Raw genomic sequence first — 24,731 nt, 5'->3', positions numbered from 1 at the left:
TACACTTCTTAATGGATGAATTCCGATGGGGATTGTTGTCGACATTCCGGAGAGCAGGCAAGGGTAGGTGCGAACGAGGTCTTTTTTGCATGTACGGTAGGTGTGAAAGGGGGTCATTTTTCACTTCGTAATTGGCAGATGTTATTGAGTAATATGTGCCACGACTTGTTAAGACGCTAATTGACATTTGAGAAACTAATTGACACTTGAGAACATGAAGATATGCAAATGCATTTTGTGTGTATAAATATTGAATGTTGAACAGTGGTGTACCTCAACAACTGTATCCCCGTCTCCCATGCCACATTCAAATTAACCGGTAATGCCCATGCTTTCCCCGAGGAAAAATCACACAATGTACACTATTCTTATTTTCTCACGTTTTCACGAAATGCACGTGGACTGTTAATCTTTTGCTAGAAAATTACAAAATTGTAAAAAAAAGTATAGTGCTATGCAACCCATGCTCCTAATCATAATGACGCTTCCTATTTTGAATGCTTAATTAAGCTTTCCAATGCCCCTGATTATTGGATATTGTGCAATAGTAAAATGGCGGCCATTTTCAGTCCGATTAGGTGGTTTTATTGTCTTTAAATATTTTGTTCTCCATTTTTGCATTTAAAAAACAGCCTGCGCGCTATACACGGGTGCGCGCTATACGTGGAAACCTACGGTAACAACTTAAAACAAGAGCACCGCCTTGCGGGTGCAGACCGCTCATCTATTATCTTTTTAAAGGTGAAGGGACTCTCATTTTCAATCACAAAGGAGGGAGGAGTGTAGTGAAGAGGGGTGATAGTGTGGGGTTGTGGACATTTATTACATCATCTTCCAAAAAAGCGAAAAAAAAAAAAAAAAAAAAAAAATCGGGGGGGGGGGGGGGGGGGGGGGGGGGGGGGGGGGGGGGGGGACGATGGTTGGACAGTATTTCAAACATAACCGTTTTAAAAAAAAAATGGGGGGGGGTATAGTGTGAGGGTGTGGTGATAATTTGTGAGATGATCTTAAAAAAAAAAAAAAAAAAAAAAAAAAAAAAAAAAAATTGGGGGGGGGGTGGGGTGGGGTGGGGTGGGGTGGGGTGGGGGTATAGTGTGAGGGTGGGGTGGTCATTTGTGAGATGATCTTAAAAAAAAAAAAAAAAAAAAAAAAAAAATTAGGGGGGGGGGGAGGGGGGGGAGGGGGAGGGCACGGGGGATGGTTTGGGTGAAGTCTATTGTGGTATGTCAGGTAAGAGTAGTTTCATCAAAGTATCAATCAAATCTAATCATAAATAAAGAAGTTATGGCAATTTTAGCAAAATTTAATAATTTGACCTTGAGAGTCAAGGTCATTCAAAGGTCAAAGTAAAATTCAAGTTGCCAGGTACAGTAACCTTATGACAGCATGTAAGTATTTGAAGTTTGAAAGCAATAGCCTTGATACTTCGAGTGGATCGAAACACAAAATTTAACCATATATTAAAAGTTACTAAGTCAAAAAAGGGCCATAATTCCGTAACAATGACAACCAGAGTTATGCAACTTGTCCTTTTACTGTACCCTTATGATAGTTTGTGAGTGTTCCAAGTATGAAAGCAATATCTATGATACTTTAGGGGTAAAGTGGACCAAAACATAAATCTTAACCAAATTTTCAATTTTCTAAGTATAAAGGGCCCATAATTCCGTCCAAATTCCAGTCAGAGTTACATAACTTTGCCTGCACCGTCCCCTTATGATAGTTCATAAATCTTGCAAGTATGAAAGCAATAGCTTTGATACTGTAGGAATAAAGTGGACCTAAACACAAAACTTAATCAAATTTTCAATTTTCTAAGTATAAAAAGGGCACATAATTGTGTCAAAATGCCAGTCAGAGTTACATTACTTTGCCTGCACAGTCCCCTTATGATAGTTAGTAAGTGTTGCAAGTATGAAAGCAATAGCTTTGATGCTTAAGGAATAAAATGGACCTAAACACAAAACTTAACCAAAATTGTCAATTTTCTAAGTATAAAAAGGGCACATAATTCTGTCAAAATGCCAGTCAGAGTTACATTACTTTGCCTGCACAGTCCCCTTATGATAGTTAGTAAGTGTTGCAAGTATGAAAGCAATAGCTTTGATGCTTAAGGAATAAAATGGACCTAAACACAAAACTTAACCAAAATTTTCAATTTTCTAAGTATAAAAAGGGCACATAATTCTGTCAAAATGCATGCCAGAGTTATCTAACTTTGCCTGCCCAGTCCCCTCATGATAGTAAGTAAGTGTACCAAGTTTGAATGCAATAGCATTGATACTTACTGAGAAAAGTGGAACTAAACGCAAAACTTAACCAAAATTTTCAATTTTTTAAGTATAAAAAGGGCACATAATTCTGTCAAAATGCACGCCAGAGTTATCTAACTTTGCCTGCCCAGTCCCCTCATGATAGTAAGTAAGTGTACCAAGTTTGAATGCAATAGCATTGATACTTTCTGAGAAAAGTGGACCTAAACGCAAAACTTAACCGGACGCCGACGCCAACGCCGACGCCGACGCCAAGGTGATGACAATAGCTCATAATTTTTTTTCAAAAAATAGATGAGCTAATAAAAGACTACATAATTTTTAATTTGATACTCGGCAACTTTAACTGTAAAACAATACAACTTTTAACATGACACTGAACAACTTAAAATATGAGACTGTACATATTTAAATGTGCACATCTACGCGAGACTAAACAACTTGCAATAGACAATACAACAAGTCATAAGACACAATACTGTAAGTATATGAGTACTTGATCACACACGTTTTGCCTATGGATTAGACAGAAATGCAAAAACAGATGAAAGTCTATGGTGAATTAAGTATATGATATTCTGTCTTGCTACCAGGGGCCATTATACTAGTAATAATAGCCTATTCTGGTTAAATTTTTTATATGTATGTGATATTGAATCGATACTAGTTGATGTCTACATTTTATGCAATTGTTTTTGTAAGACAGACCTTAGATGTAAAGTTTAGTCACTGGCGTTAAAAGTGTGTGCATAAGGATATAAAAGCAGTATAGTGATATTGTCTTTGCAAACATCCGGTTTCTAATTTAAATAAAAATCATAATCAGTTATACGTGAACACAAATACTTAACAATTTATAATTTTTGATTTGTATTTTGATTGTACTAAGTTTCAACTTATACAGCTTAATAACTCATTGTTGCAACCTATCAAACACTTTTTGGCAAATAATGCATTGTAAATTTTTTAACCAGTAAATATTTATAAAACAAGGGCTGTTTGTAAAACATGCATGCCCCCCATATGGGCTCTCCGTTGGAGTGACAGCCATTGTGTGAATATGTTTTTTGTCACTGTGCCCTTGACCTTTGACCTAGTGACCTGAAAATCAATAGGGGTCATCTGCCAGTCATGAATAGTGTACCTATGAAGTTTCATGATCCTAGGCATAAGCGTTCTTGAGTTATCATCCGGAAACCATTTTACTATTTCAGGTCACCATGATCTTGACCTTTGACCTAGTGACCTTAAAATCCATAGGGGTCATCTGCGAGTCATGATCAATCTACCTATCAAGTTTCATGATCCTAGGAATAAGCGTTCTTCAGTTATCATCTGGACACCATTTTACTATTTCGGGTCACGGTGACCTTAACCTTTGACCTAGTGACCTCAAAATCGATAGGGGTCATCTGTGAGTAATGATCAATGTACCTATGAAGTTTCATGATCCTAAGCATAAGCGTTCTTGAGTTATCATCTGGAAAGCATTTTACTATTTCAGGTCACCATGACCTTGACCTTTGACCTAGTGACCTGAAAATCAATAGGGGTCATCTGCAAGTCATGATCAATGTACCTATCAAGTTTCATGATCCTAGGCATAAGCGTTCTTGAGTTATTATCCGGAAACCATTTAACTATTTCGGGTCACTGTGACCTTGACCTTTGATATAGTGACCTGAAAATCAATAGGGTTCAACTGCGAGTCATGATCAATCTACCTATCAAGTTTCATGATTCTAGGCATAAGCGTTCTTGAGTTATCATCCAGAAACCATTTAACTATTTCGGGGCAATGTGACCTTGACCTTTGACCTAGTGACCTGAAAATCAATAGGGGTCATCTGCGAGTCATGATCAATCTACCTATCAAGTTTCGAGATCCTAGGCCTAAGCGTTCTTGAGTTATCATCCGGAAACCATTTAACCATTTCGGGTCACGGTGACCTTGACCTTTGACCTAGTGACCTGAAAATCAATAGGGGTCATCTGCGAGTCATGATCAATCTACCTATCAAGTTTCGAGATCCTAGGCCTAAGCGTTCTTGAGTTATCATCCGGAAACCATTTAACCATTTCGGGTCACGGTGACCTTGACCTTTCACCTAGTGACCTCAAAATCAATAGGGGTCATCTGCGAGTCATGATCAATGTACCTATGAAGTTTCATGATCCTAGGCCCAAGCGTTCTTGAGTTATCATCCACAAACCACCTGGTGGATGGACCGACCGACAGAGCGACCAACAGACCGACATGTGCAAAGCAATATACCCCCTCTTCTTCGAAAGGTGGGAATTTTTTTTGGTTGTTCATAACAGCGCGTGAAAACTTGACGTGCTGAGGATTTATTGCAGAACAGACTTGTGTAACGATGCTGACCCTTTGAAGCCGGAGGTCCAGTGGGAGGAGCTAGGGATCAGGGGAGGAAAAGGATCGTTTTGTATAGGGGTTTCTGCAGGCCAGACTGGTGCTGTTGCTTGGCCAACTCAATATCAATGCTAGTGCTCTCCTGAAAACAACAACACTAGAGTGGGGGATATGAACTTGTAACACATTTTTATATTACAATGTATAATACACTACATATATGCCTCTTGATTGGATGTGAAGGTTTTCAACAGCAAAACATAATTATCTAAATTTCTAAATTGGAATTTCATTAGTGCCTTGTCCTAAATAGCAATTAATGAAAATTAATGCAGTTTAACCATTTCATATTAAAACATTAAAAGTGTTGGCTAATGCTTTAATAACCTGTAAATTCATAATTATTATTCTTACTATAACTTTCAGTGTAATTTTATAAGCCAAATTGCCGCTCATCAATATTAGAAGCTTTCGTCCCAGATTAGCATGTGAAATCCACATAAGCAAATCAGGGAGGACACTTTCTGACGATACTGGATGTTCACAAAAGAAGATACTTATTTTCAACAAAACATACCTTTAAAGAGGTAATTGTTGTCCCTAAGTAGCCTGTGCCGACTGCACAGGCTAATCTGGGACTACAATCTAAGCACATGCATTAAGCCCTATTATTTCAGTGTGGCTCATTGATGTTTTTAGCCAGTTTTTTCCTGCATAACCGCAAAAAAGAATGGACAATCATCTAGTTAAAAATAATAAATTGTTTATTGTACTCATAATCATTATCGGTTAACTTTTACAATTGTTTAACAGAGGTTTTACTGTTAATACAAGTTTCAACAAGCAAATTCGTCCAATTGATATCCCGGCGAATATGCTTCTGGACACAAAAGTGTTATATTTATCACTCAAAAAAGCATTTTTTCAAAATACAAAGGGCCATAACTCTGTTATTTACATATGGTGTACAATGCCGTTTGGCGTGCATCATTCTCTTATCAATATATATACTCATACCAAGTTTCAATGCAATCCGCTAAAGCACTTCCAAGATATGGCTCCGAATGAATGGACGGACGGAAAGACAGACGGACAGACAACGCCAAAACAATATCTATCCACCTATGGCGGGGGATAATAATAAATGGGAGGCAACAACTTCATATTAATGTATTCCCAAAGTTACAAAAACACACACACCATTTTTACCATGCCTTTACAGGTCTTTGGTGTTAAACTCTGTTTAAATTCACACTAGACAACAGTTCCAAAGTAAGCCATCATGTCATAAAAGTTGTAAGAAATATTACAAATTAATAAAATATGAAACAATTTAATGGCAACAACTCACTGCTGGTACATATTGACAGTTCTCTCCCTTGTTAGTGTAAGCTAAATTAATTAAAGGCCACAATATACTAAATGATTTCCCTATATAATTCAATGTAAAAGCGACAAATTAAAGAGAAAATAAATGCAACATTTAGAACATAGAGACCACCATAACCATACTTTTTCTAAAAGTTCATTCTAAGCTGAATCAATTTAAGCAATAAAAAAGATATGTCATGTTAAAACCAAACATTAACTTTACTCAAATCAAACTCTACTTCTTTTGAACCTTAAATTTTCCGGTCATTTTCTAGTGCAATGTAACTGTTTTCAGGTCAAACTTGTACTTAAGTCTCTAACTTTATCATATGTCAGGGATTAAGCAGTGAGCACCTTTTCTTTCCCTTCCAATATATCCAAGAGATAAAGCCAGAACACCATTCTAAAGTGTAAAACATGGCTTCGAGTAAAATATGATTTTTTTTAGAGAGTACAGCCCTACATGAAACTATTATTTAGTATAATGTAACCTATAAGACAACCTGAACTGTTTAAAACGCAAAAAATATGCACTTCCTTATCATTTTTCATCTATCCTCAATGTTTATGCCAAACTTCAGATTGATCTTTTACGTAGAAATGTTTGAACAATGAAAATTATTATAATAATGCCTGATAAGACATATGGCTTCCATTGTCGGTGCTTAGATTTATAAAGGGCTTTCAAGAGCAAATAATATTAACTTATATAACAGAATACAGTAAATATACTGTAAACATCTTATATGCTATATCGTAGAAGAAATATAATATTATTTAAACGTGTTTAAGCTTCTTTCAGTGCGAATTTGTGAGTTTAGAGTTGCTCAATACGAGATTCTGTACTTTTTATTATCCCCTGCCATAGGCGGAGGGATACTGTTTTGTGTCCATATCTTGTAAGTGCTTTGGCCGATTTCATTGAAACTTGGTATGAGTATGCATATGGATAAGAGGATGATCCACGCCAAATGGCATTGTACACCATTAGTTAATAATAGAGTTATGGCCCTTTGTATCTTGAAAATGCTTTTTGTGTGTCCGGAGCCATATTTTTGAAGTGCTTTGGCCGATTTTATTGAAATATGAAATGAGAATATATATGGATAAGAGGATGATGCACGCCAAATGGCAGTGTACACCATCTGTTAATAATGGAGTTTTGGCCCTTTGTATCTTGAAACATTGTTGTTTTGAGTGTCAAATATAATACTTTTGTGTCCAGAAGCATATTGGCGTGTGCTATCAATTCAACGGATTTGCTTGTTTTAATTATTTTCCCATACAAATTTTCCAATTTAATTATTTTTCTTTACACTTTTCAATACTCGTTAACTCCATGAAGCAAAACGCATTTATTCCATGAAACTAACAAGAACGCATAATATCCCGTGAAAAAATGGTGGTTTTATGTAAATCATGCTCCTTTGTGATGGGGCCTGTTATGACTAAAAAAACAACACTGTATACACAATGATAACTTAATACCTCCTCGCAAACAGACTCTATACGGCATTAGATGGAATAGATTCCAATCAAATAGGTTTAATTAAATATCTCACAGCTTTACAAAAACTCAAGGCCTGCATGGGAATGACAGAAATTATTGCGGTGTTGTGTTTCTGAGGTGTCTGTATCGGTAAGTTGGAAAGCATAGAGCTGGAGAAGGGTTTGAGTTATTGATCATCAAGTAAAATAAGTTGTACTGAAAACACGATATACACAAGAATAGACGCCATTTTACCTTCTGTGAAATCATATCATATCATTCTCGTCCACTTCCACTTATTTATACACTGCAAAAACACTATTATTCGCGGGACATTATTTTTTTTTGATTTTAAGGGTTGAACGATCCACAAATTAAATACAAACACACTGGAAAATAACTTACACAAATTCCATATTTATTGTTTTCAAACTGAGAAAGTCATGCATTAACTACCACGTCCATGAAAGTCTTTTTTTAACCACGAAATAACATGCGGATATTTTACCTTTTGTTAATTCATACCATTCTTTTCCACCTCATCTTAATAAACAGGAAATACACAAGCAGGGCTTTTCCTTGAGTATTTATGGGTCTGTTAAACGGACCCATACCCAAAGCGTGTTATATGCTGTTCCTTATGAAAATCTTATCTCAATTATGTTTCAATTAGATCTAACAAAGTTTATAACTATTATAATAGGATTTTATTCCTATAATTTGAAGTATTATAAATACTTATATTAAATGTGTTTTCCCAAATCAATGGACTTTTAGCACGAAACAAATAAAAAATCCCAAAATTGCATTTTTTCCCAAAGTGACCAAGAAAAGGCCTGACAAAGCGTCTCTTTTACCTTCTGCGTCATGCTTGTCCCCCACATCCTCAGCATCGTTGTCCCGACCCAGCAGCAACTGGAGCAGCAGAATAGCTTGATTTATTTCTTGTATGTATATTTAGGACTCACACATATTTATGTAAATGTAATAAAAATCAATAAGACATGTTCAACATCATAAAATATGGCAAATTAATAAATCTCACATTAAGTGTTACCTTTCTGTAAACATTGCGTAAAATATCAATATATACTCCTCCAAAGATTACTTAAACAATTTCATATTTTATTTAAAAAATATTCATCCATATACATTTCTTACATGGCATGTTTTATAGAAATGAAAGTCTAAAAATAGCCTCAGTTGCTATGTACATGTGCATCTTTGTACAAATATTAAATTTTCAGTTGAAATGCTTTGTTTTTTTCATGCGAAGTTTACAAGAATTAAATTTTAAGACCATAATTACACAAATGTTATGACAACAATAACATAATATGCATTACATCTAATGTTCCAACAAAAACCCTCACATTGTATAATCAGATAACAATATGTGCACATAAATTATTTGTATCTTTAACTACACAAACAATGTTGTATTGTAACATCACACACTACTATGTTCGTATGCTAAACAACACATTGTAATTAAAATACTAATCACTAATTTCAACAACTAATACATACATGTACACACTATTCCACTCTGAACACCAGGATGTTGTCGTCCCAGTCCTGTCCCACAATGATGGAGGATGTTGTGCTGCTGTAGCAGACTGACTCTGGGTCCCACACTCCATACTCCTCAGTAGCCAGCGTAGTCAGCTTACTCTGCCCCTCCCAGCCCACCTGTAGTACAGTGTGGGACCAGACTCCACAGACCAGCACCTGGCCTGCAGGGGTCACATGTAGACATTGTGGGCGCCATAGTGCTGGGTCTGTGTATGTAGCCAGGAGTGTGCCATCCCTGGCCAGGGTGAGAAGCTTGTGCTGCCAGTAGCTGATGATGTACAGCCTGTCTCCTGTGGGACTCACAGCACACTTGTCTACTGCAAAACAGAGTAACATCAAGATATTGAATTACTGTCAATGTTAAATAATCTTATTAAACATACTGCAGTGATATTGTATTACGAATATGTTGCTATAAAGGGGCCTTTACACATCTAAAATATATGCATACATTTCAATGATTCAATAGTTAAGCGTGACAATAAACTTCAGTAGCAGAGCTATTGTGATAACCTTTGAAATGTTGAAATGCGACTAGTGAGTTAGATATGAATTGAAGCAAAACAATTACACAGATGGAAACAATTACACAAACTGAAACAATTGCACAGTTCTATCAACAGGTAAACATATTGTACATGTACAATCATTTAACAACCACAAAATTAAGACAGGGTCAGAAAGTGTCTCTTTCCCAGGAACACAGTTTCTATTTATAGACATGTCATGTAGTGACAGTCAAAATACTTCATTACTCATATTTATAAATCAATATTTCTGAATCTTGTTTTGGCTACAATGCACTGTAGCATTCAAAGGGCACATATGAATTATAGAACAATTTTTTTATAATACATCAGCAGGTTTTCTGCTATTACATCTGAATTTTATTTTATTATCATCTCACAAAGTATGTAACTATAATTTATATTATTATTTTTTCAAAATAACAAGATAAAGGCCTAATGGGTCAATATTTGTTGATTAAAAAAATAAATCCCAACTCGGTTCATTTAGTCAATAAAAATTCCCAAATTTGTCATTGTATGGATTTAAAATAACACAATTTGACTAGACTCCTTTGTCCACAATGGCTAGACAAATCCCTGTACATAATACACATGTTATCAGGATGAATTCACCATGATTCTTACCTGTCCAATCAGCTGATCTATCTTGGTAGAGTCTGCAGATCAGTTTGCCATTCAGTGAGTATTTGTACAGTTCTTGACCAGAGGTGACAAAAAGGTCTCCTTGGTGATGGCCAATACCTCTACATTCATGTTGTAACTGAAACTTCCTGCCAGAAACAAGCTTTCCCTGGTTGACAGTGATGAACTGGACCTCATGTATGTTACTAGTATTCACAGCCACTGCAACCTCACTGGGTGTGATCAAACAAATGTCCAATGGCTTAGCTTTCACATCCCAGTGACTCACCACCTGGTACTGCTGGTTCAGCAGCTTGACATTGTCATTATTCCAGTCTACAACCAGTACCTGCCCATCGGGAAGAACACATATGCCTCTGATATCACATACAACTTTATCACTTGGTATTCTAACATTGTGCTCAGTAATAATCTGGAGATTTAATGCCTTGCCTGACTTTCCTAGCAGAGTCAATGCCTGTTGTATTATATGCTTACATTTTATGTTGGCTATAAGGCAGAGCTCCTTATTATCTCCAATTTTCTGAACGATTTCAAGTAATTGTGACAAGTCATTGTGAAGACTGGTGCATTTATGAATAGAACTTGTAACTGACCCTGTCATGCTTATAACTTCTTCTCTTATCTCGTTAAGTTCCTTCGCAGTAATATTATCGAATTCATTCACGATAAAGAGAACACTCCTACACATCTCTTCTTTTAAATATTGCTCATTTCCGCCTGATGTACCCACAGAATTATTATCACACTCATCTATATAAGTATTTAAATTGCAACACATTTGCTCTATCATAACTTCCCTATGTTCCTTGTATGTTCTCTGCAATGACTGAATGCTGGCCTCCTGACTGATCTGCAGGGTTTTAATTTCCCCCAGGACAGTTTCCAGCTCCACTGAGAGCCCCTCTAAGCCTGTGGGCTGTGAGTTGGTCAGCTCCGAAATCTGGGTCACTTTTCTGCACTGGCTGAAATAAACAATTAATACATGTACATACCAAGGAATAGTCAGTGATATTATGTAATGCTTCAAACAAGTATAAAGTGTCAAATAAAAACATACATGGACAATAAATTAACGCTTATTGGGCTTAATATGGGAGTATATAGATTTGCACTTTTCCATCCATCTATGTGACTTTTCTGTCATATATAACTCAACATGTATCCCTGCAACTTTACAAGTACAGTAACCAGGCATGTGAGCTAATGCACATCTCTATATGTTGTTTCTGTTGATTTCATCATAATTGTAGTAATGTCTCATATTTATACATAAATGACATTTTAAAATATGTGTAGAGTGTAAAATAAACAGTATTGCTTGCTACAAGAGGACTAACACTTTACATAAATATTTATCATTGTGTAATTTTACCCACATGCATAGTTTGATATATCTGTACAGCTGATAGAGGGATGAACTAATCTTAAAGCATTACCCACCATGTGAAATTATGCACCTTGATATTTTTTTTATTTTTTATTTTACATAAGAAGAGTTATGTGACAATCCCTTTAACCAAACGATATTTTTTCAATTGTGAGAAGCGTTACTCAAATAGAGGGATACTTCTATAGTAACATAATCGTCAGGTTAACTTGTGCAACTCCATATATTTGTTCATAATTGTTTGACATTAGTGCAGTTGTGGGACAAATTGGATTGTAGAGGTATCCATGTACTAAGAATACATTTCTAGTAGTTAATATTGTTTTCAGTTTTAGTATCATTGTACACCTTGACCACACTATCCATAATAACACATGCAAGAAAAGATCATTAATGCTCTACCATCCCACAAAAAACAAGCATGACGTATATTTAATGTCTATTCCCAAACTCATTATGTACAATCTAGCCTGTGATGAGCGACATATGACATACAACCTGGTCTACTATCTCCCAATATTAGTTGTTGTTATTTAACCTATTGTGATCAATTGCTTTTGTTGTTGTCACGTAATCTATTCGTGGACAAGTAAAGACGCCATTGTTAAATGTTTGAATGGTCAGGTTAGCATTTGCAACTCCATATGTTTGTTCAAAATGTTCCTTATTATTCTTAAATTATCATACAGAAACCATTTTACTATTTCGAGTCACTGTGACCTTGACCTTTGACCTAGTGACCTGAAAATCAATAGGGGTCATCTGCTAGTCACGATTGATGTACCTATGAAGTTTTATGATCTTAAGCGTAAGCTTTCTTGAGTTATCATAAGAAAAACATTTTTCTAAGTTGAGTCACCGTGACCTTGACCTTTGACCTAGTGACCTGAAAATCAATAGGGGTCATCTGCGAGTCATGATCAATGTACCTATGAAGTTTCATGATCCTAGGTATAAGTGTTCTTGATAATCATCTGGAAACCATTTTACAATTTCCAGGTCACTATGACCTTAACCTTTGACCTTGTGACCTGAAAATCAATAGGGGTCATCTTCCAGTCATGATCAATGTACCTATGAAGTTTAATGATCCTAGGCCTAAGCGTTCTTGAGTTATCATTCGGAAACCATCTAGTGGATGGACAGACGGACCAACCTACCAACATGTGCAAAACAATATACCCCTTCTTCTTCGAAGCGGGGGGGGGGGTATTAGTAATATTTGGAAATGATTGGTCTACAAACCAATCAACAAACAAACCAAAGAAAAATTGCAAATTAAAATAACCCCAAATCTTAGAGGAGGTCCTCTATTTCTAAATAAAGTGTCAGTATTAACAATCTAGCCTGCGTTGAGCAGCTTATGACATGCAACCTGGTCTACTATCTCCTAATAAGTTAATTTGTAATTTAACCAATTGTGATTATTTAGCTTTTGTTGTTATCACTTGATCTATTGTTGGACAAGAAAAGACGCCATTGTAAAAATGTGTTAAAGGAGGATCCAAGAGATTGGCCTATTATATATTTATTTGTGACATTGACATTTCTTACAGTAGCAAGTCTAAAGTCAATGATTTTTTTTAAAATTGGGAAATACACAATGTATGAATAATATTTTGCAATTGACTTAATACTACACACAATAAAAACAAGTGTTCTGCGGTCGGAGACAAATGCCCAATTATTGTGACAGTGACCTTAACCTTTGACCCTAATTTCGATAGGGGTCATCTACTGTCCAAGGCCAATTAATGCACATGGGAAATATAAAACCAATCTGTCGATTCCTTGACAATTAATTGATCAAAAACGCTTTTCATACTCATTGTGCCAGTGACCAAGTCATTTGACCTAGTGACCCAATTTTGAGAGGGGTCATCTGCTGTCCAAGGCCAATGCACATGACAAGTATCAAGCCAATTGGTGAATCCGTTTACCAGTTTTTGATTAAAAACTATTTCACATTTAGTGCGTAACTAATTTCAATAGGGCTCATGTACTGTCCAAGGTCAATGTACATGAAAAGTATCAAGTAGGTTAGTGACCTTGACCATTGACCTAGTAACCTCAATTTTGATAAGGGTCATCTTTTGTCCAAGGCAGATGCACATGTGAACTATCAAGCTAATCAGTCAATTCGTTGATGATATATTGATCAAAAACCACTTAGTGTGATAGTGACCTTGACCTTTGAACAAGTGACCTCAATTTCTATATGGGTCATTTACTGTTCAAGGCCAATGCAAATGTGAAGAATCAAGCCAATCGGTTGATTTGTTGAAGAGTTATATTGATCGGAAACGTTTTTCACGCTTTGTGTTATAGTAACCTAGACCTTTGAGCTAGTGATCCCAATTTAAAAAGGGGTCATGTACTGTCCAAGGCCGATGCAGAAGCGAAGTATCAAGCCAATCGATTAATTTGTTGATGAGTTATTGATTGGAAATCATTTCCACACTAAGTGCAATAGTCATCTTGACATTTAACCTAGTGACCCCAATAGGGCTAATGTACTTTCCAAGTCCAATGCATATGTGAAGTATCAAGCCAATCAGTCAAACAAGAGGCACATGAGGGCTTGAATTGCTCTACTGCTATAAACACTGTGCAAGTTTGGAAAGAATAAGATGGAAACTGTGTACTTAATCGCGCAAACAATGCTAATTTTCTCAAATTCAAGGGGAGATTAATGTGTACTTATTTCTCCGATACTGCTCATATTCAATATGGTTCAAGTCCTCATTGATATAAAGGACCTGTGCAAATTCGGAAATAATTGGATGAAAACTATGGACTTATCACATAAAACAAGAGACCCATGAGGGCCTGAATCGCTCTTCTGCTATAAACACTGTGCAAGTTTGGGGAGAATAAGATGGAAACTGAGTACTTAATCGCGCAAACAAGGAGAATTTGCTCAAAATCAAGTGGAGGTTATTATGTACTTATTTATCCGATACTGCTCATATTCAATAGCGTTCAAGTCCTCATTGATATAAAGAAACTGTGCAAATTCGGAAATAATTGGATGAAAACTGTGAAATCAATTGCATAAACAAGCGGGATTTCAAAATTTTCTCATATTCAAGGGTAAGTCATTTTGGACTTATTGCTTCGATATTGCTCTTTTTACAAAAGGGTTTGAGTCCTCATTGATACAAAGACACTGTGCAAGTTTGTCAAGAATTGGATGAAAATTATGGACTTTATCACATAAAAAAACTGAATTTTCTTTTTTTCTCAAATTCAAGCGGAGATAATTCTGGACTCCCATATTACTCCGATATTGCTCATTTTCAATCAATAGGGTTTGACTCATCATTCAGATAAAGACACTGTGCAAGTTGGGAAATAATTGGATGAAAACTGTGGACTTTATTGCGCAAACAAGCCTTTTTCACAATTTTCTCAAACTCAAGGGGAGATAATTATGGACTTTTTACTTTGATGTAACCCATTTTCAATAGGGTTCGAGTCCTCATAAATATAAAGACACTGAACAAGTTTGAAAAGGATGAAAACGATGAAAACCACTCCATGACATAAGCTCTTCAGGACTTCGGCCAGTAGAGCTTATAATTGATAAGCTATTGATCGGTAACCATTTTCACTCTTTGTATCACAGTGAACTTGACCTTTGACCTAGTGAACCCAATATTGTTAGGGGTCATCTACTGTCCAAGGCCAATGCACATGTGAAGTATCAAGCCAATCAGTCAATTTGTTGACAAGTTATTGATCTGAAACGATTTTCACACTTAGTGTTATAGTAACCTTGACCTTTGACATAGTGATTCCAATTTCAATAAGGGTCATCTACTGTCGAACGCCAAGCACATGTGAAGTATCAAACCAAACCGTCAATTGATTAACATCGGTCAATTGATTGACAAGTTATTGATCGGACACAAACTGGTCTACCGACATTCAGACTGGTTTACTGACAGATATCCAGTAAAACAATATACACAATCAATAGGAGCCTTAAAGTAACCAGCTGCTCTACTCTTTATAACAATACATAGGGCCCTTAAATCAATCGCATGTACTAGTCTTTCTAACAATTCAAAGGGTCCTTAAAGTAACCACCTGCTCTACTCTTTATAACAATCGATAGGGCCCTTAAATCAATTGCATGTACTAGTCTTTCTAACAATTCATAGGGTCCTTAAGGCAATCATCTGCATTACTCTTTATAACAATCAATAGGGCCCTTAAATCAATCGCATTTACTAGTCTTTCTAACAATTCATAGGGTCCTTAAGGCAATCATCTGCTCTACTCTTTATAACAATCGATAGGGCCCTTATATCAATCGCATGTCTAGTCTTTCAAACAATTCATACGGTCCTTAAGGCATTCATCTGCACTACTCTTTATAACAATACATAGGGCCCTTAAATCAATCACATGTACGTGTCTTTCTAACAATTCATAGGGTCCTTAAGGCAATCATCTGCTCTACTCTTTATATCGATAGGGCCCTTAAATCAATTGCATGTACTGGTCTTTCTAACAAATCATAGGGTCCTTAAGGCAATCACCTGCACAACTCTTTATAACAATACATAGGGCCCTTAAATCAATTGCATGTACTAGTCTTTCTAACAATTCATAGGGTCCTTAAAGTAAACACCTGCTCTACTCTTTATAACAATACATAGGGCCCTTAAATCAATTGCATGTACTAGTCTTTCTAACAATTCATAGGGTCCTTAAGGCAATCATCTGCTCAACTCTTTATAACAATACCTAGGGCTCTTAAACAAATCACATGCACTACTCTGTATAACAACCCATAAGACTCTTAAACAAATCACCTTAACAACTCTTTTTAATAATTCATAGGGCCAGTAAGACAATCACCTACACTACATCCATAGGGCTCTTCAACCAATCACCTGCACTACCATTTATGACAATACATATGGCTCTTAAACCAATCACCAACATTTCTCTTTATAACAAGCCATAGGACCCAAAAACCAATCACCTGACCAAGTTTCACGAAGAAAGGACAGTAAATCTGGCTTTAAGAGTGTCAACAATGTTTTACTATAGCTATACATAGCCATAAAATGAAAAATGATCCGCCCCGTGGTGGTCATTTTTTTCAACGAACTGGAACCATTTTCAAACTGGTCCAAGATATCATTGTGACAAATCTTCTGGCTAATAGTCATGATGATCAGACAATAAAGTTGGCCTCTAGAGTGTTAACAAGGTTTTACTTTAGCCATAAAAGGCTGGCATATGCCCTGCTTCCTGGGGACCATGTTTTTCAACCAACCGTTATCATTTTTTGAACTCATCCCAGATATCATTGGGATAAATCTTGTAACTGAGTTTCATGAAGATCAGACATTGAATGTGGCTTAAAGATTGTTAACAAGGATTTTCTAAAGCCATATTTAGCTATATAATAAAAAATGCCCCGCCCTCTGGCGGCCATGTTTTGCAACCAACTTTAACAATTTTTGGACTCGTTGAAAATAAAATTTGGACACATTTTTTGTTTTCATGATTGATAGACATTACATGTGATCTCTAGAGTGTAAACATTTAGGTTTTACAAAAGCAATATAAGATAAAATGCTCTGCCCCCTGGGGGCCATGTTTTATAACCAATCGGAATCATTTTCAAACTCTTCCAAGATATCATTGGTACTATTCTCCTGACTAAGTTTCATGAATTCAGACAATAAAAGTGGCCTCTAGAGTTAATGGCCATATTATTAAAAATGCACCGCGTCCTGGTGGCCATGTTTTAAAGGGGCCTTTTCACACTTTGGTAATTTAAAAAATAGAAAAAAATTGTTTCAAATTCGCAAATTTTACTTGAAGTTATGATATTTGAGAGGAAACAGTAATACATAACATTAACCATGCTCTAAAATGGAACCGCCCATCCAAGCACTTGAGTAATGGATGGGGGGCTTTATTGGAAATAAGGTTGGAGGCCGACAATATACAAGCATATCACTCCAGTGACCAGTCTATTTCGCTACTTTAAGTACAAAATGAAATTTTGTGACGAATTCACACGTGACCACCGTTTTATAAACACCGCACCTTGCACGAGGACACTCATAGGTTTTAAATTGACATTGACCTGATTGTTGTATTATGCAGCCAACACATTGCTCTGATTGATGTATTATGCAGCCAAGACATTGACCTGATTGTTGTAATATGCAGCCAACACATTGACCTGATTGTTGTATTATGCAGCCAACACATTGCTCTGATTGCTGTATTATGCAACCAACACAATGACCTGATTGATACAAAGAAGTGAAACTCCAGCTGCTGGAGCAGTATTGAATTTTCATTAAAAACAAAAAATAATAAAAACACAATACCGCCACCAGCCTCTGAAGGCTGAAAATATAACAACATCGAAGATATGTACGGGGATCCACGCTACTGCATCCACGCAGTACACATCAAACTGTTGTGCAATGCAATATAAAGAAGTGAAACTCCAGCTGCTGGAGCAGTATTGAATTTTCATTAAAAACAAAAAATAATAAAAACACAATACCGATGTATTATTCATGTAGTAGTACTGGTGACATACACTCCACATTGAAATTGCAGAGTATGTCAAAATCACAATACTGTATGAAGAGTGTTTTAAATGTAGCTGATTCAATCGTATATTAAACTTAACTTAATTTAAGACAAATATTAAAAGTCAACAATCTGATCAAAGATGACGATAACCCTTACTGTACTATTAATGTTCTAATATTTTACCTGTCTACATGTATTCATGTTACTTGATTTAACAACATGAGATAATGCATATCATTAGGTGAAGTGAAGATAAGATAATGTAACCAGCATCTCACGTTATCTGTTGATTTTGCCATTTTTAGAACATGGTATGTTTGAACCATTTGTACTTTGTCCTTATGCATGAATACAGATACAGGTTGCAAAATATTTGTCCAGGAATCATTTAATATTATTGTGCCTGTAATTTCAATCTTTAATTGGGTTGATTGCATTTCACATTTTTCACATAATGACACAATAGGAATAAATTATAAAAAGTCAAGTAGTTCTTACAATTAAAGTTATATTGTACCAGTATTAACTGAAAATGGCTGCAAATATGTTTTATTTATGTTAATGTTTTAGCCTAATTAATTATGTTAATTTCATTTTATTTCTGACTTAAACACACTGCATTAACCATTTGACGAGACTTTGGGCTAAATGTATTAATGCAATCTAATTGACTCCCTTTTGTAATGAATTACCTTATAGTGTAATTAATACCACTACTTATATGTATATAATTTCCAATAAAAACAATGTTAACCCTTTACCACTTAGATACGTATTTCAACCCATTTGTAGTCTCTTAGACATGTTAAATCTAATTAAATGCCTTTCTTACTAGATTCAAGTTTAAAAGCTTCATTTCCAATCCTTAGTTACTGATGAGCAGCAAACAGCATAAACCCTGAACAACCTGCGAGTTACTGGCTATTCTAGTTTTATGCTATTACAAATAGCAATGTTCACTTTTCTTTAAGTGGGAAAGGGTTAAATAAAAGGTATGGTTACATGGAAAATATAATTAAACATACATGCCATAATTTTTCAGGTCCAAAGCGGGACATTCCATAAAAAATTGTCGGGACATTTGACCAAAAAGCAGGACACCTAAAACGATCTATCATTCCACCTTTACTATAGTCAGTATAGTACTAACAAAAACTCTTGATACTTTTATTCAAGACATAAAACATCTGATATGAAGCATGAAATCTAAAACATAACAATAACAGTGTTATTTAATAAGACAATAGCAAACAACGAAGATAATATTCATCTGTTTAAGAGTACAAAATCTAGAACATTACGACAACAATACTCATTATATCAATTTCAATGGCAAACATTAACGCAGGGGAGGCTATCCAGTTGACGGGTTACAGTACACTATCTACCGAACAGTTACATAAGTTACACACGGAATGCGCGGCCGAACACATTTCCGTATTTTGTTTTCTTCTTATATACACAGATTAAACTGAATTGTGAATTGTCAGGCGCTGTATTGGGGTAGTGTCAAACTGTCATGAATAACAACACGTTGTTTTTAAGCATGTGTCCATGCGCAGTTTGTTACTTGTCAATTGTCGCGGCTTAATTGGAGTAGGGTCAAACTGTCATGCATAGCACCTCGTTGTTTTTAGCTTAATTGGAGTAGGGTCAAACTGTCATGCATAGCACCTCGTTGTTTTTATTACAATTACACTAGACAGGATTGGTATCACTTATTGGACTGTTTGTTGCGATTTTGGTATATTGCACATTCGAAATATCCCGTTATATTGGAACTAAACATTGAATGTAAAAGACTCATTTATGACGTAGCGTTAATTTTACAAAACAATTGTTTTGTAAACCGTTTCAAACAAATACAAAATAAACACATTTTCAACATTTATTTCATTATAATAAAACTATCGATAGCAATAAGCGATCACTGTCTTGAAGACCACCATGGTGTGAATGCCTGATGAAATCAATAATTAGCCGATAAATTGCTGATAAGGTGTCATAAACAACACTGGTACACACGATAAGTAGAATCGGATTGTTAATTGGGGGCAATAAAGGGATTAGCGGTGTTAAGTGTTAGCGAAACAGAGCTTGAATAGCGAATTTTATTGGGAACCTATACACCTTACATCGTTTTTTACGAATGTCGGGACAAATCGTCTCATGGCGGGACGGCAGGACAAAGGGCCCAAAAGCGGGACTGTCCCGCCGAGATCGGGACATATGGCATGTATGAATTAAAGATTTTGTGTATATTAGTATTTGCACATAAATTCAAACTGTTTAATCAGACTACTATTAAACCTGACATGAAAGGTTTAAGGTTCATTGCAATGATATGGAACTTGTAACCGGTGATGCTACTTTCTCAAATCGTGTGCACACAAGGGTATTAACTTGATATTTGTAGTTACTTTATTTTATCCCCAAAAAACAGTTTTTGCTATTTTGCTCCTGTGCATATTTCATCAATGTCTAATTAAATTGCAATTAAACTGATTTTAAATTGTATGTAATTGTATTTCTAATCTGATAAATGCTATAACTTTGATGTTATTGCTTATGTATATTTACATTCGTGTACAAGTGATTAATTCTGGACTAAATATGAGGTTCAGCAAGCCATCTAAGAAGACAAAGAAAACTCAATAGATAGAGGCTTTTCATGTTTCTTAGAATATACAATTATTCCTATCATGTACAAGATAAGAATTGTTTTTAATATGTTTATGATATGTATCCTCACTGCAAATCTATTAAAATCCCCATTAAAGCTGTATTAAACACATTACTATAATGCAGAGTTTAATATAAAGCAGCCTGCTTGGGCAATCCCTGAAATAGTTATGTGTGTTATGAACATTACGTATGTAAACGCTTATATTTTTTCAATCACGTAACAAACAGTATCAACCTAACAATGAATGATAAAGGGCATGGTAATTTTGGCAGTCATGGTCTGGGCATATGTTTCCATCCACTTCTGCTGTCATGGAATGAGGCAGTTCTGACCAGCTTACAAGTGTATGTCATTAAGGAGCTCCTTTTCTAATATTATTGCAACTACCCGGTATGCATTTTACATTTTTAATTGTAAAACACACCACATGTTGAGAATTTATCATTAAGTACCTGTATAATTGCATGCATTTATTTCCTTTATAAATTTAAAGATATTGGATTATAGATATATATAATCCGACTCTGCAAGACTTTAATGCTTACATTTTATGGTCAGTTGCTCAGCATAAGAGTAAAGGCGCGAAGTAACAATAACATGTAATGAGTTTCTAATACTTGCTTGTAACGCAGAAGTCACTTTCATGTATCATGCTTTTTCAAGAGTGCTTTTGAATGCTCTTGATTTCATTTGAAAAATATACTTTCATAAAAGAATCTCTTGACTAATAGAAAACATTCCCATTTAGTTGACTCCAACAAATCTGCATCCACTTTGTTTATCATGATTGTCATGGCACGTATTTATTGGTATTTGATTTTTTCTTCCTAATATACATGTAACACTAGTCTATTACATGTTGCTTTAAGTCATAGACACAGCTATTGCAACGCATCGATTTGTTTACAGACATTTCTAACAGAGTTATTGAGAAATTCAATGTAAAAAACTACAAGGAACTGTTTAATACTTGTCAAAAAAGCCAGTTGTCCAGAAGATTAGAAATACCAACTGTTGATATTTACATCATTCTAAGCACAGCATTGATAAATAATTAATGACCCGTAGAACTTAAGCATGACAGTGTTACGAAATAATGTTATTTTTGTCACTGTATAATCATGCTAATCAACACAAATATAATTCCCTTATTATCCCTTATTATCATAAAAGCCCGATAAAACAAGAGCTGTCTTTCAAAAAACACAATGCCCCAGACTGCGCTTTGAAGCCGCACGGCAGCTATTTTAGAAACAATGTTATATTTTGAATGTTAAGGTCACAGTGACCTTGACCTTTGACCTAGTAACCTCAAACCATGTTTGATTGTAGATCTCAATGAGATGCATGCACATGTGAAGTTTAAAGAACATAGACCCAAGAATTTTCATTTTATCATCAAGGTTTAAGTTTTGGGACATAATGACAGGCAGACAGGTCAAAACCAATATTCCCCCGATCATTTGATCCGCGGGCATTAATAATGTCCACCTTTCCCTTACTATCATAAAAGCCTGCTTAAAGAACTTGCCAATATAAACTTTGAACATCTTGTTTGGCAGTTAAATGTGATGCACCTGGCATTGTTTTTTTACCATTCTGAGAATCGGGCTGTTGCATTTGGGTTGGCAAATACTGCATCATTTTGACTAAAATTTGGAAATCAATATTATTGATTGGATTTTTTACAAGTACTTCATAATAGATAATACAAGTTATTTCAATATTGTTGAATGTATTATTACAAGTACTTCATAATACAAGTGATTGTTGATTGTATTCTTACAAGTACTTCATAATGGATAATACAAGTGATCAATATTGTTGACTGTATTCTTACAAGTACTTCATAATGGATAATACAAGTGATCAATATTGTTGATTGTATTCTTACAAGTAAAAGGATAACACAAGTGATAAATATTGTTGAATGTATTCTTACAAGTACCTCATAATGGATAATACAAGTGATGAATATTGTTGATTGTATTCTTACAAGTACTTCATAATGGATAATACAAGTGATTTCTTTATTATATTAACTAAGTTTCAACTCATATAACTGGTTATGGAGATGAACAACATGTATATTATTTAAAAAATAATATTTTTTCAAAACCTTCAATAAGAATTGTTTAGGTCCAATTTGGGAAAACATACATATTTATTCCATTGGGAATAGGTCCCCTCGCGTTTGCTCGTAAATGTTTGGATATCGTAGCTAGAAATTTACATGGAATAAATTGTTGCACATAAAATAAAAGCGACTACACTGTAACTCCAATATAACGCGGATGACGGGGTCCAAGCAACGCAACAGCATTATAAACGGACAGCGTTATAAGTTTTGAGCTTATTTATTTAAGGGGGCTATAAAAACAGGTATAGTATAGCCTATAATATAGGTCCTGTGTATTGTCATCCTCAAATACATGCATATAAAACGAATCGATCGATAACAGTATACATACCGCTTTTCTAATGTGCACATTTATCCGATAATCCAATATAATTACAACATCACTTACGAAAAAATAATGTTAAACATTTATGACAAGAAATATGTTTACAAATTTCGTAAACAAATTCATATGCCTATGCCATTTTTCAGAAAAATTAGTACAGTGCATTATGGGACACAGCTTTCATTGGACGAGCGAATTTAAATTTAGATTGAATGCAATACGATACATGTAAAAAGAAATGTTCTATTGCGTCATACGCAGCATGTAAAAAACGTGCTTTCCATGGACTGTCTGATAACGGGCAAAAATTTAAGTGCATCTCTGTTAACTCTCTGTCAGCATGTAAATAAATCGTCAGGATTTCATTCCTTATTTTTTGTATACGTACTGAAACATTAAACACACACAAAGATATTTTTATTTATCAAGCATGTGTAGCATATAATAAACGATAACACACGCAGCCATATTTAGTTTATACAATGAAATACAATACACGATAAATACAAAAAAAAACAGGTAATCGTTTAAAATAACTTTAACTTGATAATAATTCTGCTTGCACTTGCCTTATTGAAATTAGCACACCTAACCGTTCTGATAGGGAATACATGTAATAAACACGGACTTGTGAGTTTTCACACCTTTATAGACATCAAACAACAGATTAACACCAATTAGCTGTCGAGTGTCGTTTAACCTCTAATCGATTAAAATCAGTTTAACAGACGGATAAAGCAATCAAGCTGTGATCGCCCGCTTCTTTGAATTTTCTGAGAATACATGAAGTTGCATAACATGGATTTGAATCAGAAATGGAAGGTTGGAGAAAAAACGGGATCCAAGGACCCCCCCCCCCCCCCACCCCCCCCCCCCCGTTATATTGGACACAGCGTTATAACGGACCGCACTATATTGGAGTAACAGTGTATGATGTATCTCGTTACATATATATTACCATATGTGTTAACTTAATTTTATGAAATATGTTACGAAATATTCGTTGATTTTGAGTATATATGTTACTTTAACTTTTGTCTTGCTTGACCGTAGTATTGCTGAAATGGGATTTATCAAGGCGAGTTTGAGGTATTCCAGTATTATTATAATAAAAAATCACCATTAGAATGACTAAATATTATGTTATGGTGGCAAAATTACCAAAAAGCTAAACGACCTAGGGTGAAACTAGTTGAGAGCTAAACAACCTGCAGATACCCATGTGACAACAAACTACTCAAAACATACTAATTTTTTTTTATTGATCAAGTACGTTTAAATATATAAAGTGTAGATTTTAAATACACTCAATGATGTTTTTATACAATATCAATATTTATTGCATGTATAAACTCTTGAT

At 35.2% G+C, this 24,731-nt stretch overlaps 1 protein-coding gene across 5 annotated transcripts in view; it reads right to left on the bottom strand.

Annotated features, from left to right (window-relative positions):
- LOC127839234 (uncharacterized) overlaps positions 1-24,731 on the bottom strand; it is a 177,384-nt gene that overhangs the window by 2,878 nt on the left and 149,775 nt on the right. For 2 of the 5 annotated variants that reach the window (XM_052367519.1, XM_052367518.1), the window contains exons 3-6: positions 10,234-11,216; positions 9,035-9,396; positions 8,362-8,419; positions 4,591-4,786 (exon numbers count right to left, since the gene is read on the bottom strand). The exons of 1 other annotated variant lie outside the window; for it this stretch is intronic. In XM_052367519.1, the coding sequence (XP_052223479.1) occupies positions 9,044-9,396; positions 10,234-11,216 (1,336 nt within the window). In that variant the 3' untranslated portion in view covers positions 4,591-4,786; positions 8,362-8,419; positions 9,035-9,043. Of the gene's footprint in view, positions 1-4,590; positions 4,787-8,361; positions 8,420-9,034; positions 9,397-10,233; positions 11,217-24,731 lie in introns of those variants that run through there. 2 more of the 5 variants (XM_052367516.1, XM_052367520.1) reach the window with 2 other exon arrangements.

Source organism: Dreissena polymorpha, chromosome 7 (genome assembly GCF_020536995.1).
Source record: "Dreissena polymorpha isolate Duluth1 chromosome 7, UMN_Dpol_1.0, whole genome shotgun sequence".
In the NCBI taxonomy this organism is placed as follows: Eukaryota; Metazoa; Mollusca; class Bivalvia; order Myida; family Dreissenidae; genus Dreissena; species Dreissena polymorpha.
The sequence above is the reverse complement of the archived record's forward strand: the minus strand, read 5'-3'. Positions and strand labels throughout refer to the sequence as shown.